This window comes from Amia ocellicauda, chromosome 4, assembly GCF_036373705.1.
Source record: "Amia ocellicauda isolate fAmiCal2 chromosome 4, fAmiCal2.hap1, whole genome shotgun sequence".
In the NCBI taxonomy this organism is placed as follows: domain Eukaryota; kingdom Metazoa; phylum Chordata; class Actinopteri; order Amiiformes; family Amiidae; genus Amia; species Amia ocellicauda.
The window spans coordinates 19,251,318-19,268,401 of NC_089853.1; the positions used below are offsets into that span (position 1 = coordinate 19,251,318).

At 49.7% G+C, this 17,084-nt stretch overlaps 2 protein-coding genes across 2 annotated transcripts; one reads left to right on the top strand and one right to left on the bottom strand.

The window, feature by feature from the left end:
• The first annotated feature begins 1,020 nt into the window (after positions 1-1,020).
• ints14 (integrator complex subunit 14) lies at positions 1,021-6,057 on the top strand. Its single transcript, XM_066701249.1, has 13 exons — positions 1,021-1,123; positions 1,479-1,540; positions 1,626-1,965; positions 2,145-2,252; positions 2,511-2,666; positions 2,820-2,938; positions 3,111-3,253; positions 3,637-3,729; positions 4,022-4,166; positions 4,262-4,395; positions 4,480-4,598; positions 4,732-4,797; positions 4,895-6,057. The coding sequence occupies exons 3-13, from the start codon at positions 1,744-1,746 to the stop codon at positions 5,156-5,158; spliced, it is 1,569 nt and encodes a 522-aa protein (XP_066557346.1). The 5' UTR covers positions 1,021-1,123; positions 1,479-1,540; positions 1,626-1,743; the 3' UTR covers positions 5,159-6,057.
• Positions 6,058-6,071: 14 nt separating this feature from the next.
• Positions 6,072-13,833, bottom strand: hacd3 (3-hydroxyacyl-CoA dehydratase 3). The gene is made up of 11 exons (XM_066701250.1): positions 13,629-13,833; positions 12,144-12,186; positions 11,530-11,603; positions 11,197-11,361; positions 10,807-10,855; positions 10,342-10,452; positions 9,718-9,845; positions 8,994-9,106; positions 8,451-8,557; positions 8,122-8,253; positions 6,072-7,747 (listed from the first exon to the last, which is right to left on the bottom strand). The coding sequence occupies exons 1-11, from the start codon at positions 13,722-13,724 to the stop codon at positions 7,671-7,673; spliced, it is 1,095 nt and encodes a 364-aa protein (XP_066557347.1). The 5' UTR covers positions 13,725-13,833; the 3' UTR covers positions 6,072-7,670.
• Between the last annotated feature and the right edge of the window lie 3,251 nt (positions 13,834-17,084).

The following is a 17,084-nucleotide window of genomic DNA, read 5'->3' on the forward strand; positions in this document are numbered from 1 at the left end:
ACATATTTATGAACTTGTTTATCCGATATAGCAATATATTATAGCCATGAAGCGTATACTGCTTCAGTTTAATCTTGTGTATTGTGTCTTTTTAGTGTGTTGGGATGACACATCTCTGTACTGTGTTCTGGGAAGCCTCTAGAGTCTTCAATGACACTGGAACTCAATGCAAGATGAGTATAAATGTATTATAATTGGGTTGAGTTTTGTTTACTGCTGAGCTTTTGTAATGCTTAAATGTAGTTGTGTATTGATTCTAATACTGCACGTAGGTAATGCTTACATTGCTTATTGTGTAAATCTGTACGTGTCTAACAAGAAATAAACCAAGCCACAAACAAAGCAATACATCATGCACCCTATGCTGTATGAGGCAGAACTGGTACTGTAGGAGAAGGTGTGTATGTCTGGGGCAAAAGCTGTGAGAGGAGTAACAGATCGGTACTTTGGCATGAGATGAGAGCTATAGATAGATGATGTATTGGACGATTGCATGCAAGACTGAGAGACACCAAAGTCATCAAAAGTACAATTCACTGCTGATTGGCTACTGGCCATACGATGACGCAAGGCTTGGAGAGGTTTCACTCATTGTGTTCAATTGCATTTTGGGTTTTAAAATCAATTATAAATGGATCATTATGGATTGATACCATGCATTACAATTCAATCAAACAACGTCCACAGGCATCACGCTGAATCGCTGTACGGAGTTTGGCTTGTTTTTCACATGCAGGAGAACAGGCCTGCACAGTTGACACCTGCAGACAGCTTTATGGAGTCGACCTTCACTGAACCATGCATTGTACCAGCAGGCGGCGCTACGGGACCACCAGCAACAAAGATCCGCCATCACTTTCCTGTCGCCTGCAAAATATATGTTTGACAAATACACAAATACTCTATGGCCCAAATAAGTAACACATAGTCTGCAAGTGTAACCCTATACCTTGAAGCATGTCCTGCTGTGTTTGTTGGCACTGATTAACGATGAACGATATTTGCGCAGCGTTGCTCCCCATGCTGGGAACCAAAGACACGGACGCACGTAGTTGCCGTACGGACGCTTTATGGGACGGACGAGGCAGCGGAAAGAAGTCCGTGCCTGTGCTGGAGTATTTGGGTATGTGTAGCGTTCACTAATTAATCTTGTTATTGACAGGTAATTAAGTTATGAGCAGGATGAGTCAGTCAGGCGCAGGAGCCCCGATGCGCCCGATCCCTCACACAGTATCCTGTGCCGTTTTCTGACGTCTCTCGCAAAGACTTCAGACGCCACTATTATGCTGTGCTATTACCTTTGTTTGTTTTTGCATTAAGAATAATGTCTAACGTGGATTTCTTTAAAGCCCATTCAAAATCGAAGTTATAAAGGCTTGCGGTATTTATTAAGTGATGCACTACACATATATGCAAGTGTGTTGGGTTCGTTTTTAGCATTATGTTCCGTCTTATATCTCGCATTGTTATTGGTCCAGGACTCCCCCGCTGTATTCAAGCTTTGCAGCGGTCAAGAGGCAGACCTGACCCGCAGACTCGGGTGAGTGCAGTGGTGCTGCTGTGTTTGTGGATTCATGTCAATACAGGCAGAGTTTATTGTAAATCTGCTTGTTGTCCCTCTCCAGCTCTCAGGCGCGGACAGGCGCTCGCCCAGACGGACCCGGGTGCGGTTCTGCAGCAGAGACGCCTCCCTGGTGGGAGATTGCGGTTGGCATCGGGGGTGGTTGACGAAACGTCCTCGCCATGCCGACGGTGGTGCTGATGGACGTGTCGTTGTCGATGACACGGCCGGTGGCGCTGGAGGGCAGCGAGGAGTTCCAGCGCAAGAACCTGGCAGCGCATGGGCTGACCATGCTGTTCGAGCACATGGCCACCAACTACAAACTGGAATTCACTGCACTGGTGGCCTTCTCCTCCCTGTGGGAGCTCATGGTGCCCTTCACCAGGGACTACAACACGCTGCAGGTACACACACACTCTTATATACACATACACACAGTCATGCTCACACATTGTGCCAGTTTTCCCTCTCCGTCGGTGATCACAGGACACATTTTCCAATTCAGAACCCCGGCAATAGATTGGGGAAAATATACAATTAACAATGAATACAATGTAGAAGAAATCGACTTTCTTGTGTGCAGGAGGCGCTGAGCAACATGGAGGACTACGACAAGACGTGCCTGGAGGCGGCTCTGCACGGGGTCAGCAACGTGGTGCAGCAGGAGTGGGGCAGCGCCTGTCCCTGCCAGGTAGTGTGTATGTCCAGCACAGCGTCTGCCTGTTGCAAGAGACCAGTGTTTTGTGCCACATGCATCTCTGCATTGCAGCACGATCGTGGTGTCCTGTAGTTTGGACACTTTAGGAGTAGGAGGCTTTTAATAATTTCCCTCAATGCCCCACACACAGTTGTGGGGAAAGGCTACAGTTTTCTGTCATTACGATTCTGTCGCCTGCTTAACCTCATACCCCCGGTTGTCCGGCCTGTCGTTTCCCCTCCCGTCCTGCAGGTGGTGCTGGTGACCGATGGCGCTCTGGGGATCGGCCGGGGCTCGCTGCGCCACTCCCTGCTCACCATGAAGCAGCGCGGAGAGGACAAGAAGTTCCCACTGCCCTTTGCCTTCCCCTCCAAGCTGTACATCATGTGCATTGCCAGCATGGAGGAGGTATGACTGGGCAGGGCGGGGCGGGTGTCTCTCTCTCTCTCTCCCACTCTGGGATCCCCCCGGGTCACAGAGTCCATCTGGGAGGAGTTGCCAAGGTTGTGTGATGGGCTGCGTCCCGTTCAGTGAGTGAGGGTGCCGTCCTTGTGTTTGCAGCTCCAGAGCAGCGACGCCCTGAACAACCTGGAGCAGCTGGTGAGCATTAACGGCGGTGAGGGGCAGGTGCTGGCGGTGGAGGGGCCGCTGTGCCTGAAGAACGTGCAGGCCATGTTCGGGTGAGTGCCACGCCGACACGCCGCTGCTGGCACTCCTGTGTGTCCTCATCATAATTGCATCACTTCTGTCAGCGTTACTCCAGCAGTTAGGTGCTCCGTTAAGGGGCGGTGTGGGCGGACAGTGGTGTGTGTGTGTGTGTGTGTGACCCCTCTCCCCCCCGTGTCCCCACAGGAAGCTGATAGACCAGGCATACTCTCCTTTCCATGCCGTGCTACGCTGTGGGCACCAGGCCTCCGACGTGCAGGTGTTCCCGCGTCCGGAGCCCATCCTGATCGACGAAGAGGTCGACCCACTACCCAGGACCATCGCCACAGGTACGGCCGCCCAGCGTCCCACCAGAACCCCACCGTGGGGGGAGGCCAGCTTCGAAGTGTATCTGTCCTCTCTTAGCTGTGCCTCTCACTCCTGCCCCTGGACTACTTCTGTGTCTTCTGTTGTTTTTTCTTCCACTTACTTAATTGAGCTGAAATTGATTATTGCAGCTTTTTTAATTGCTTTCATGTGTCCACAGCTGGAAGTGGTTCAGTAAAGTATGCGTTTTGGTAAGAGGGAGCTCAGCAGGAGCAAAAACCAAAAGAGAAAGAGGAACTATAGGACCAGGGCAGCCAACCTCCATTAGCAGTTCTGTTATAATTATTATTTTTTATGTAGTCTTATGTATTCTGTTTTTTTTTTTTTTTTCACCCTACTGATGCAGATCTGGAGATCGTGGGGTTTATAGAGATCGCTGACATTTCCAGCCCTCCTGTGCTGTCCAGACACCTGGTGCTGCCCATCGCGGTCAGTAAGGGTGAGTGGACCTGCTCCTGGGGTCTGGCAGAGGAGTAGACACATCTGTTCAGGTTTACAGATTAAGTGTTACAGTGCACTCTGCCTTATCCAATCTCTGTGCACTACACTGCTGTGTCCTGGCTATTCATTTATACATTTTCACAAGGTCTGCTCACTGGAATCCCCTGAGAAGCATGTTTTCCCACAGGTGCCTGCAATGGTCCAGTCTGTGCTGTTTTTGTGTGCATCTGTGTGTGTGTGTGTGTGTGGGTCAGCACTAACGCAGTGAGGTGTGTTGTGATTGGCTACAGAGGGCGATGAGGTGGGAGCCGGTGCCCCTGAAGAAACGGAGGACGAGAACTCGGCCAATCAGATGGCAGGAAAGAGCCCGAATTTCTGCGTCCTGTTGCACGGCAGCCTAAAGGTGGAGGGCATGGTGGCGCTGGTGCAGCTAGGGTGAGGAGGGGAGGTGGCAGGGCTAGTAGGGGTGAGGGCTAATAAGTCTACTGCAGAAAAAGGTCTCTGACCCTCTCCTCGCTGTGCTCCCCCAGGCCCGACTGGTATGGCATGCTCTACTCTCAGGCCGACAGCAAGAAGAAGTCCAACCTGATGATGTCACTGTTTGAACCCGGGCCCGAACCGCTGCCATGGCTGGGCAAGATCTCCCAGCTGGGGCCCATTTCAGGTATGGAGCTGCAGGACAGTGACCCGCAAATCCCACCCAGTCGGCCATGACTCTCTTCTGATCGTCTTGTTTTCTTGACTGCAGACGCCAAGGAAAACCCGTACGGAGAGGACGACAGCCGGAGCCCCTTCCCTCTGCAGCCGAAGCACAAGCGCAGCTACGCGCAGAACGTCACCGTGTGGATTAAACCCTCGGGGCTGCAGGTACTGACTCACGGGGTGGTGGGGGGAGAGTAGATTGCTGCCCGCCTGGAAAACCACAGCAGAGCACGTATGACTGTCTGCTGTGCACATTACCAATTCCTTGCGGTGATGAACCCGTATTTATTCCCCGCAGACGGACGTGCAGAAGATCCTGAGAAATGCCAGGAAGCTCCCCGAGAAGACCCAGACTTTCTATAAGGTGAGAGCTCAGGTTAATGGATGTTCTGTGACTGCTGAGGTAGTGCTCTCTGATAGTGATCTCTGAATATTTACCATCGTCTCTGATGCGTCCCCAGGAGCTGAACCGCCTGCGGAAGGCCGCGCTGGCTCTGGGATTCTGGGAGCTGCTCAAGGGGGTGGCGGAGCTGCTGGAGAGGGAGTGCACCCTGCTGCCGGACACCGCGCACCCCGACGCCGCCTTCCAGCTCTCTCATGCAGCGCAGCAGCTGCGTCTGGCCAGCACGGGGGACTCGCAGCACGCCTCCTTCGCACACAACATCGTGCCCATGCCCACTGACTTCTCTGGGGGCACCAGCAGTAGCAGCGGCGACAGGATGTAGAGAGGGTGGGGGGGGGGGGTCTGGAGAGAAGGACGTGGGGGGGGGAGGAGAGGTTGAAGAGGAGAGCGGAAGGCTGAGGATCTCTTTCCTCTCCCCTTCTCTTGCTCTTTTGCCATGGACCTGCGAGAGGCCACCCATACATGTCTGTCTGGACCATGGGGAACATGGCGGCCGTGCGCTCACAGTGAGGGTTACATCTTCCCGCCCACTCCCAAGAAATCTGACAGTGGACACTCTCGGCAGGCTGACCATGGCAGCCGACTGTCATCCATCCGGCCCGAACAAGCTGCTTCTGAAGACGGACACCCAGTGTATTCATGCTGGTGGGCTTTTAAAGTGGGCAGCCCCAGACAAGAGGCCTGAGGCTGTGCATGCGTGACGGTGCGGCTGCTGCCCAGCCTGTCTTCACAGATCTCTGTGCAGCTGGGATGGACGGATGGACAGACAGAGAGAAATCTAGCACCTCTCTGCACACACTCCTTCCTGGCACAGTGGCGAAGTCATGTCTCTGTCCAGTTGTATAAAACTGAAGTAATTGATTACTTGACTACAAACCAAAGTATACAATGACTTCAGTGAAAAGCTGTGGTTTTGAATACTGAAGTGGGGTTTGTCTTGTGCTATTCACCTTGAACACAAACACAAAAAGTGGTGGAAACTAAGTTGTTTAATGTCACCGGCTACACCGGAGTTTTTATATGGCAAAGGATTTGTACATACTGTTTCTTTATAATTAAAATTAGAAAAACAAAAAACAGTAGTTCTTTGGCAGTTTTCCTTCTTTATAGACTTTTTTTTACACAGCGCTGTCACACACCATTCCATCCGACGCCCGGACTGTTTCTGACAACCAGGGAAGTCCGTTACTTCAGACAAGGGAATTAAAAAACAAACAAACAAAAAAAACTCACAATTGTTTTTTGTGGTGTTTTTAAATCTTTATTACTTTTTTGCTTTCAATACCAGACTTAAGATTGTGCCATTCTAACACTGTCCTCAATACTAGACACGTTTCCAGTGTGTTGGATTAAAAAAAAAAAAAGTCCACTTTCCCTGAGGTTCCTGCTGTCCTGTTGCTACAGTGATACATTCAGGGTGGGTGACAGTATGAAACCAAAGTGTGGGATCAAGTTCTGTAGAGCAGGGTGGCACTGCTGCGCTCGGGCAGGGTCACTGGGTCTTCTGCAGGGCGGTCCCTAGTTTGTGGAGGAGCTCAGGGTGAACGGAGAGCCAGGAGACACGGTGGCCCTGCAGGAGGGGGACGTGCAGCTCTGGCTGGCAGAGGTCCTGCTGGTTCTTGGCGAGGTCATGCTCCTGCCCTGCAATGCCCCTCAAACGATCCTTGCAATACACACTCATCTTGCTAATACAGTAAATCTACAGGCCTTTTAATTCATTCGTTACTATATCATTTTGATCCTGCTTGAGCATTTCAAAGTGATCATATCTACTGAGATTGATCTCTGCTTCCACTGATCTCTTCTTACATTAAAAAAAAAACTAAAACAAGCCATCTACATTAATGCGGGGTTAGACAAATAAGATCATGTGTGGGCTTGTGAGTTGCGGCTCCTCTGGCTATGAAGGCTGAAAGGATTCCCCTTCCAGAACGCAGTAATGATGTGCCAGACACTACTGCCTGCTTCTTACTGTCAATGTGACATCTAAACTGAGTGGCACTGGGAAGGCCAGTCCTCATGTCTGTGGTATCCAACCGAAGGAGATGGTCTTGGTGTCTGGATCGAGCGTCACATGATGCTACTATCAGACCTTAATACAAATAACATTTTACCTCTCTTAACAGTAGTCAGGGCAACTAAATGCACTGCGATTAAGGACTAATTGGCCCCAGAGCGTTGACTACAGGGCAATGCAGAGCTGGTTCAGTAGCACTGTCTGGTCTGCTTATTGCGTGGTCTGCAGCTGAAGAACATAAGAAAGTTTACAAATGAGAGGAGGCCATTCGACCCATCGTGCTCGTTTGGTTTCCATTAATAACTAAGTGGTCCAAGGATCCTATCCAGTCTATTTTTAAATGTCCCAATTACAGGAAGCAGACTTGTAGAAGTGCCACACTGAGATGCGCTAATGATTTTGGGTGGTGGGTCACCTCAGACACTGGCAGCAGCCCCAGGAGGGGAGGTTCGTGGAGGACAGATCAGATCAACAGACAAGACAGGAGAGGAGGGAGATGGACAGGCTGTGTGTGTCAGAAAGAGAGAAGCCTGTTGTTGGCAGGATACAAAACAAACAACAACAAAAAACACTACTCTCTCTGCGCGGGGAAAGAAACCTACGAGTGTTTCTGCATTGCGTGTAGTTTTCAATATTCATGATCATCATGCAAAGACAAGTCGGTTGAAAATAAGGAGGAATGCACTTGGTCCCGGCTGAGAGGGCCGGGGCTGTGGCGGGGGCCCGCAATGCGCAGGACGTGGTACAGTAGTAGTGGAGAAGGCAGCCGGAGAGGTGGCCGCTGGGACCCAGCGACCAGGGCGGGGCCGCAGGCGGCTTACTGGGCCTTCCTCTTCTTGGTCCGGAATCGTCTCCTCCTCTGCTTGTAGAGGTGCCGGAAGTTCACAAACAGGCCTGCAACACACAAGGGCACCTTCAGAAGCCCGTCTCCCCAACCGGCTGCGTCCGGGTTGCGCAGGGCCTCGACACCTTACAGAAACTCCTTGAGAGACAACTGTTTAAATGGCCCAGACCACGCCAATCTCCTCACCTCCCATGATGTATTTGGGAAGTTGTTACCCTTGTAGCATTGTGTGTGTATTACACACGTGGCTTTCAATCATCTCACTAAATGACTTAAGAACTTGAATCACTTTCTTGGCATGGGATGATGTAGAATTTTCACTGTATAATACCATGTGTTAGCATGCGTGCAGACAGACTGGCTGAGCAGTGTGTCCTTGAGTGCCCCCTTGAGGACGGGGACGCCACTGCACTCACTCACTCACCCAGGAACATGAGCACCAGGTAGAGCTGCAAGCTGTAGGAGAAGCTGAGGGAGCTGCCCAGGGCCCGTGGCAGAGGCAGGCTGTACAGACCAGTCTTGTCGAATATGTGCAGGGACTGGATCACTGCCACCGCTGCACACGCGGACAGGGAGAGACCGAGGTGGAAGGAGGGAGAGACAGAGAGAGAGAGAATGAGAAAATGTATCTACCAAACAATAGAACACACAGCTAGGTGTGAGCAGCGTCTCTTTGCAACTGAGCTTTTATTTTGTGTTCTCTCTTGTGCAATCTGCATAGCGAAGTCAGAGAAGAGAAGCACTGCCATTTACCTTCTGCCAGGACACCCAGAGGATACAGCGGCATCCAGATCGTGTACCTGAGCCAGGTGAGTGTCTTCCACTCTGTGTCGATGCAGGCCAACATGTAGTACGGGTACCTGGGGCAGGAGAGAGAGAGACTGGGAGCTCAGAGGCCGCAGGGGTAGCCAGGGTATTCATGAACATTAAAAACTGTAAACGTAAAAGAAACTCCTTTTCGAGTCCCTCATTACACTCAGAGGTAAACAGATCACGAACGCAAAGGCAAACAATCCAAGGTCAAATTCTGAAGTCGTGGTCAGAAGGTCCATTCCAAAGTTCAATACTGTTATATCTTGTATCTCTGTACTACACTCTCTCTCCAGCCATCCTCCGCACTTTTCCCCTACTTTTTTGCCATATGAACGGGGAAGCATGTTTTTATTGTGTGATCACGCTGCTTCACAAGCAGCTGGGTGTCAGCGGAGTCGCTACCTCCGCTGGGCTGAGCCCTGTCCATGCCCTCCCCTACACCCTGACCTCTCTGACCTGTGCAGCACGCCCAGGAGGACTCACCTGAAGATCTCGATGATGCTCCACAGGTAAAACACGAAGAACACCACCGCTTTGTTCTGCATGTCCTCCAGGCTCCCGAAGATCACAAACAGAATGACGTTCCTCCCCACCACCTGCAGGGGGCAGCACACTGGTATCAGAGCTGCAGCAGTGGGACTGGACAGCCTGCTGCCTGCCCATGGGGGGGTGGCAGTAATCTTGTCTTAGGCCAGCTGGGGGTGAGTTCAATAGCCCCAATCCCCCTCATCTGGTTTATACTCCTATGGTCTGCACTGCTACTCTGCTATGTATTATACAAGGCCATCCACAATACAGGACATAATTACAGATGCCGCTAATAAAACGCTGCTTGCCTCATCTCTGCCTTCGAAAACAAGAGTAATAAGAACATATCTATTATGATATCAGCCGTCACTGCTAGTGTGAGGGGGCTGAAACAGCACTCAGAGAAGAGGATCTGTGGTCAGATTTACAGGAAGCTCAGTAAGTGTCATCAGAAACTCTCATTTGAGCAATTTCGATTAAAATAACTTCTGAAGCAAACTAGACAGGAGTAATGTGATCTCGCACGCAGTTCAGCTTCATAAAAGTAATTTTTTGCTGACTGTTTGTGCTGGTGTTCTGCAAAATACATATATTTTAACATATTGATTGATTGTGTTTTTGCATGATTATTGTGTCAGAGTGCCCCAGGTCTGTGTTTCTGTGCTGTAAAGGACTGTACCTGGATCATGGCCGGGATGACCCCAGTCTTGACCAGCCCGATGGCCGGATTGACCACCTCCACGACTGCCAGGATCTGACAGAAATACATCATGTCTGCGATGGTGTGGAAGGTGTCGTAGAAGGAATCTGAGCAGCAGAAAGTAAGCAGAGATATGATGAGAAAATGTTTCTTAATTTAGTTTTTTTAAAGGAAGTGGGTGAAATCGAACAGAATAGTTAAACAACATCTTCGCTTGCAGGAAAAAATAAAAACACAAAACTCAGCTTTGCAGCTCTTCAGTCGAATCGTTTAAACTACTGCTCAGCCAGCACTGCTAAAAATAGCTCCTCACTTCAGGGGATGCAAATTTGCATCATGTTCAGTGAAGCTGAGAAAATAATCCATATAGTACGGGGCTTCACAAGTGTGGCAGTACTCTTAAACTCATTGTCTAAACCATCAAACGACAGCCTTTTTATAGCACAGCCATTTAGTCAGTTACCCAGAGGCCCTCTGGTTTATCTACTAGTCAGTGACAGAGTGGGTCCAAACACAGGCCCGGCTCCCCCGCCACAAAACAGAGAGCTCAGAGCAGCGGGTGGAGGCTGTCAGAGATTGGTCTGAACGGCGCGGGTCGCTTGCCTTCTCCCAGGATGAAGAGGCGCACGGTCATGTTGACAAAGATCCAGGAGAAGCCCAGGAACTGCACCAGGTTGTACATGAACAGATAGCCCCTCTTCAGGCTGCTGAACGCTGAAACAACACATAAGAGATACACATTGCTTGCTTGCTTTCTATCTCTCTCTCTCTCTCTCCCCGCCTTGCTTTTTCTCTGGCTGCTCAAGCCTTCTTGCCTTTTTTCCTGTCTGTTGCAATCTCTCTGCCTCTCGTTCCCTCATCCCTCTACCTGCTTCCAGACACAAAGTTAAACACCCAAGATTCACTGTGCAATTGTTAACTGCACATTTTGCAGCGACAAAGACCTGCAACACATTCCTAATATGTGTCAAGAGGGATGGTCGTGCCTTATTTCACCACAACGTGATCACACGTTAACAGCATTTAATCTCCCTTCACACACACAAGCCTCGCAGTGGGGATACTCACGGTCTTTAGGGACTCGGGACTCCAAGCTGATCTTGTTGATTCTCTCTTCCTTTAGGAAAGAAATGGAGGACAGAGAATCACTGTAGAGTTAGTGTGGCTGCGTGGGGAGCTGTATTGTCAGCATCAGGAGCAGGAGGACTTCAATATTTCCGTCAACAGTACAGCACAGAACTTTAGTTTACTTCACAGTAAATAATTGTTCTCATGGAACCTAGAACATATCTCTGACCAGGAGCAGGACCAGTTTGGGCGTAAGTTCCCTGCATTGTGACACTGGGGGCCAGCGTGTGGCTACGGTTTTAAACTTTCACAAAGAAGGGTAGGCACTGGTCCCTCAGGAAGACCGTGGCTGTTGTGTGTGAGCAGGGAGGGAGGGTCAGGGGGTCTTGCCTTGGCTCGGAGCTCCATCTCTGCGTCGGACTCGTCCAGCCAGCGGTCGAAGTCAGGGACGAGGAACAGCGGCCTCCTGTCCTGCCGTGTCAGTCTGTCCCACCAGCCGTGCTCCTGCTTCCGCACGGAGATATTCACCTGCCTCTGCGTCGACTTGTACTGCACCTGCAGGCAGACAGACAGGCAGACACGCATGCACAGACAAGACCGAATTTAACAAAGAAACGGGGAGACTCCGCTAGAATAATTGAGACAGACAGAAGACACGGGGCTACTCCAGGGCCAGGCCTCGGACACCGCCGCTCTCTGGAGATGGACACGACAGTGCCGTACCTCTGGCTTCACTGGCCACAGGAACTCCAAGCTGAACTCGTATTCATTGTCCCCTTTGGCTCCGTGGCCCTGACCTGCAAACAGCAGCAGTGGGGGAGTGTCAGTGTGGAGGGGTCGAGGGTTACACTGAACACACCTCTGCAGCCCCCCCATGCAATTTACGTACATACCTGATTTAATAATGTTTTTAAGAGCTGTAACGGATGCTGTACATTATAATTTGGTTTCCTCAACAAAACAAAAACAAAACAAAACAAACTCATGAAGGAGGTGCACTATGACTCGTGTAAAGACGTGCCAAGGAAACCACATCCCTTACATCCCCACATAGAGTGCGTAAAGCTGCCACATATTCAGTAGATGTCTGTGACAGTGCGGACACACGACCAGCAGGACACCTGGTTTGGCTGTTTATCTTTCAGTTTTTAGTCGTCTGCATTCCAGAGCCTGGTCTATGTTTTAAACGGCTTGTGCGATACAGGCGCACACAACCCTCCAGAGCTGCGGTCTGAGCGCCCACACTTGCCCCCACCCCCCCCCTCAGCTCAGAACTACTCAGGAGACCCAAAAGACCAGGACACGCTGCTGAGGCCCTGCCCGGTGCAAACACTCACCTCTGAAGTGCAGGATGTTGTCGAGAATGCTGATGTCCAGATTCTGCAGGAGAAGGAGGAGGGAGAGTGAATAACCTGCTATACGCCACCCCGGACCAGGCGGTTACAGCCTTCGACAGCCTCGGACTTGGGCGAAAAACAGAAGGGCGCGCTTCTGCAGACGACAGTGAGTGAGTTTCCTCCTGAGCGGTTCCTTCCTGTTTAAGTGCAATTGCTGCCTTGTGATAACACCAATCAGCCTAGATAAACTGTGTGGCCAATGCACCCCTTTAATATTTAATGCTGACAGAATCGCAGTCTGGTTACTTTAAAACAACATGCAGGCTTCCCCTCCCCTGCAGATAGAGACGTGGCTTTGTGCTGATAAACCCGCTGCAGAAGGGGAACTACCCCCCAGACACACATCATCTCATCCTCCCAGCAGTCACTCCAGTGTGTTCCATCCGGGTTAACACATCAACACAAGCAACACTTTGCAGGTTCTGTAATCAGAAGCCATGAAGTCCCCAGGAATCCCAGTGGGCAGCCATTTTCAGCAGAGACAGGGAACACTGGCGCTCTGTCTGTTTGCTTGTTTGTTTACAGAAAGTAATTTGTCCCACACTGTGCTGGACTGCTCTCTGGATGATGTCTCTGCCAGGTAAGCTGTATAAGAGTGTGGGGCGTGTGGGTAGGGGGAGGGGTATCACTGCTGACCATTTTCTGATCTATCAGAGATACACAGGCCTCCTGATAAAGCGGGGGAGCCGAGAGAGATACGCGACCCTTTGTTTCACACCACATCCTCCTGAGCGCCTTTTATTTGCATGAAACTTGCATAAGAGTGTGCAGGCTGAGCATCTGGTCCCTCGGCTCAGCAATGCCCCCTTTGTCTGCACGGCTCAAGTTGCCAGGATGAGGCTATAGTTACTGTGCTGCTGGCAGTGGGATCCAAATAGCCATAATTACCAGGAGAACAGATACAGCTACAGATCCACCTTCAAATGCGAAGTTCCTCCTAATGTGGCCCAGGAAAGTCTGATGCATTTGATTCATTAGAGCCTCGAAATAGCTGAGGGATGACAGCAATTGGGTATTTTGAAACTGGATATCCACCTTTTCATGCATGGTTAAAATGGCAAAGGAAATGTTTTGTATTTGGTATGTATTCAGACAAAACATGTATATAACTTTTCCTTAGTAAATGGAATTAGTATAGGCTATGTTTAAACTAACGGGGTTTGCAAGTCATTTTAATTCAAAAGCATCTTGCTATGACTGTAAAGCACTGGCACCCCGTCATACTGGAATGACTCCGGCCCTCCTGCCCGGCTGACCCGTCCGGTATCAGGTCCCTCTGCGGCTCGATCGTTTCAAAACTGCTCTCGACTAGCAGAAGTACTGGTTTCGCTCTGACCAATGGCGATCGCACCCTTAGGTGTTCACATCTACGCATGCATGCAGACCAGGAAGGCGCACTGGTCGCTGCAGGACCTGCTGCCTCACCTGCGCATCGCTGAGCTCCACGCGCAGGTAGACGTCCTCGTGCCTCTGCGCCCAGTACACGTGCGGGGTGAGGGTCTGCGTGGCGGGGGGCTGCATGGCGGGGGGCTGCGGCTCCTGGACGTGTAGTGCGGGGTTTATTGTAGCAGCTTTTCAAAATCAATGGGCTCCCAGATCACACGCAGGCGCCCGACTTCCCGTCTCTCCCTGCGTCTCATTACCCAGAACATTCCGCAGAGACGGCGTGCGCGCCCCGGCCAACCTGCCGCCGCCGTCAGCGTCTGTGCGTGCTCGCTCCCGCCTTGTTTCACGTCACACCTATAGCCTATACACTGGGAGTCACCCATTATGATAATGACGTCATGCTGTCATTTTAGCACACAACCCACTCTACAGCAGGCTGCTCACACGCATGATACCGGGGAGGTAACATATCTCCATTCCGAATCTGTTTTTATCAGCATGTCATTCATGTGAATCCGCCTACGTGCTTGATAATGAGAGGAGCGCAGCTGCAGGGGCCAGATATTTTGCAAGGATAGCGAACATATATTCTCAGCTGCTTCATTATGAGTGTAATTGAAATATATTTAAACATATTTCAATTGATATGCTCTGTAAAACTCCCACCCGCTTACAGTAAAAAGAAGCTTTAGAGAACAGCTTCATTTCTTTACAGTAGGAACTAAATTGGTCTGTTATTTGCATGTATTTCTTACAAGTTAATTTTGTTAATGCTTTGTTCTGCGTTTGCTATATTAGTAGATTCTCGCACCTGCGTGGATTAATATTTGCCAATATAAACAGGCTAAGTGTTCCATTTCTTATATATAAGTAAATCAGTACAAGCCGTTGAAAGCGTCCTGCTCTCGGGGGATTTGAGAGAAGAGACAGACTTTGTACTGTGTGAAAGCGCACTGAGATGCACTGCTCAAAGAGTGCCAGTAGGTGGCAGTAGTCTTAATCGTTTGATCAGAATGATGGTCAGTATTCCTCATGAATGAATGTATGAAAAGCACAGGATTAACACATGAATACGTCATGCACTTCATCTGAGTTCTGATGTTAATCACATGTATAACAGGGTTAGTGTGGATGAGGGGACTCATTATTCTCTCCCTGCTTCCCTCTAGCTTTGATCCAGAAGATGATTTCAGGCATCAGTTGGTTGGCCTACTTTGCAGGTGTCGGGCCTGTTTTTGATTACCTTTGATTGCTATTTATAGAATTTGATTTTTGTTTGGTTCCCTTTGTTAAATTGTGAACTACTGTGAATTATTTTAGCTGAAGCTTGCTGCTCCTCTCATACTTTTAAAGACACACACATTCCCAGATCTTCACGTAAACCAGTAGAGACCGCAGGCAACGCATTGTGATCTTCAATAACTTCCCTATTTGAAGGCTTTTCCTTTGTTGATCATCCTAGGCTAACTGACAGGTGAGTGTGCATGCTGCGGGGGGGGGGGGGGGGGGGGTGCAGCAGCTCTCTGAACTGGAGTTGACAGAAACAGAAACTTTTCCTTGGCAGCCCTGTGGGAGAGTCCAATCCCATCCCGTCCCATCCAGTGCAGTAACATTCAGTGCAGGGTGCAGTGGGCAGAGGTGTGTACCCCGGCAACACCGAGTGAGGAGGAAGCTGCTGCTTCAGAGAGCTGGCATGGATCAGGCTCAAAGGGCTGAACTCCGGTCGCCACTGAGATATGGAGCTGGAGTTGCCCATCACCCGAGAAGCAGAACATCTAGACAGTCAGGGTGCGAGGATCAGAGCCCGTGCTGGCATCTCCGCTGGTTATCAGGGTGGCGTGAGACCCCAGAGTCCGTCTGTCCCACTCGGCTCCCTGCCCCAGCGTTGGCATCACCTCCAAGGCTGCCATCGTGTCAGAGGTCCTCTGCTTCAATACATTCAAATTGTTAAGGAGCTCAGCTTACCGGCGCATTCACCTGATAAGTTGATAAACCTATAATTAATTTAGCACTTGGCTCTTCCAGGATAGAGCCCCCCCCCCCCTCCTGCAGGTATAATTTAAGTGTTCTGCAACCCGATCCCCTGTTTTACGGTCAGTGATAAAAATAAAGAGCAGACGCTTGCCAAGGACCCCTGCTGTGCGGAGTGTAAACAGGACCAGTAGTAGTAATTGTAGTACCAATGTGTTTCCAGCGTCACTAGGGGGAGCTGTGTGCTAACTTAAGTATTTTACAGCTCTTTGTGTGAATGAGTGAGTTAGTGAGTGAGAGTGTGTGGGGGAGAGAGAGAGAGAGAGAGAGGTCTGCGGTTGCCATGTCCTTTGAAACCACAGATTTTAAATTAGGCCTTGGATTCAAGGAGAGCCCTGCTCCGCTCTGCAGCTCTGGGGTGGCAGCCGGCTGAGAGCCTGAGATTAACACAGGCTGGTGTTAAGATCTTCTTTGCCAACTGGAGTCTTCCCTGATCTTGGGGACATGACACCGTTAGCTAATTAAGAAGGCTCTTGTCACAGTCACAGCTTTGCTCAGGTTCAGTACAGGTTATGCTCAGTACTGTTTCCATAGCCTCATGTTTTAAGTGCCCCCTATTGAAACAGCACCGCCGAAGGCTAATGTACTGACAGCTGTGTAAGTGGCAACAGAATCTACAGTAGTACACAGATATTAAAAAGCTTTCGAAATAGCTTGCTTAGCTCAAGCAGTAGCGCACCACAGTGAATTGTGGGGTTGAAACTTAAAATTAATACAATTTGATACTTTCATTTAAAAACTTCTACATATGTATATTTTCCTAATTTAAAACAAATGACAACCTTATCTCTAACTATAGTGAACCAAGGATTTCCAGCCCTGCCACTATGCTGGCGATCTATAGTAAACTTTAGACCCTTATTATAACATGTTTTCGGCTGTGCTACACAGACACAGACCCTTGTTGTAACGGCTCCCTGTGGTCACAGAACTGTTCAGCTGTAGTGTATTGACTCTTGGATCAGTTGACCATTGTACACACATACAGTACTGTAGGTATAAAAATAAAAATGACAGGAGCCACAGACTGACTGACACACTGACTAGAAGCAGAGTACTGTTCTCTACTTATTATTATTTGTATTATTACTACTACGTTCTGATTTACCCCCCTTCCCTCCCATCCCACTGTATAAATTAATTAATTAATGTCACTGAGCATTGATGGCCCTGCTTTACATTGGGATGCTTATAACTGCAGTTAAGTAAGTTGTCCGAGGTGGATCCATTTGGAGCCAGTTAGGTGTGAATTGGGGGCAAGTAGACAAAAGGGTACTTAGCTGCTGTTGAGACATGTGACAAAAAAAGTCAAGCAGTTGACCAGGGGACAGAAACCAAGAGCCCCAAAAAAAAAAACACTTGCAAAATTTAGGAGCATGTGGCCACTACAGTGTCAGGTTTGCAGAATGATTGCCTTCCTGGATGAACTCATCGAAGATGATTTCATTTGTGAACGTTGTCAGC

What these genes read in the sequence shown, in the direction of transcription:
- ints14 (XM_066701249.1), top strand. Translation starts at nt 1,744, where the DNA reads ATGCCGACGGTGGTGCTGATGGACGTGTCGTTGTCGATGACACGGCCG. An exon ending in GCCCATCGCGGTCAGTAAGG is followed by an intron (nt 3,730 to 4,021) that starts GTGAGTGGACCT and finishes GATTGGCTACAG; the next exon opens with AGGGCGATGAGGTGGGAGCC. An exon ending in AGACCCAGACTTTCTATAAG is followed by an intron (nt 4,798 to 4,894) that starts GTGAGAGCTCAG and finishes ATGCGTCCCCAG; the next exon opens with GAGCTGAACCGCCTGCGGAA.
- hacd3 (XM_066701250.1), bottom strand. Translation starts at nt 13,724, where the DNA reads ATGCAGCCCCCCGCCACGCAGACCCTCACCCCGCACGTGTACTGGGCG. An exon ending in TCTGGGTGTCCTGGCAGAAG is followed by an intron (nt 8,254 to 8,450) that starts GTAAATGGCAGT and finishes CCGCGTGTGCAG; the next exon opens with CGGTGGCAGTGATCCAGTCC. An exon ending in CCTGGTGCTCATGTTCCTGG is followed by an intron (nt 7,748 to 8,121) that starts GTGAGTGAGTGA and finishes TGTGTGTTGCAG; the next exon opens with GCCTGTTTGTGAACTTCCGG.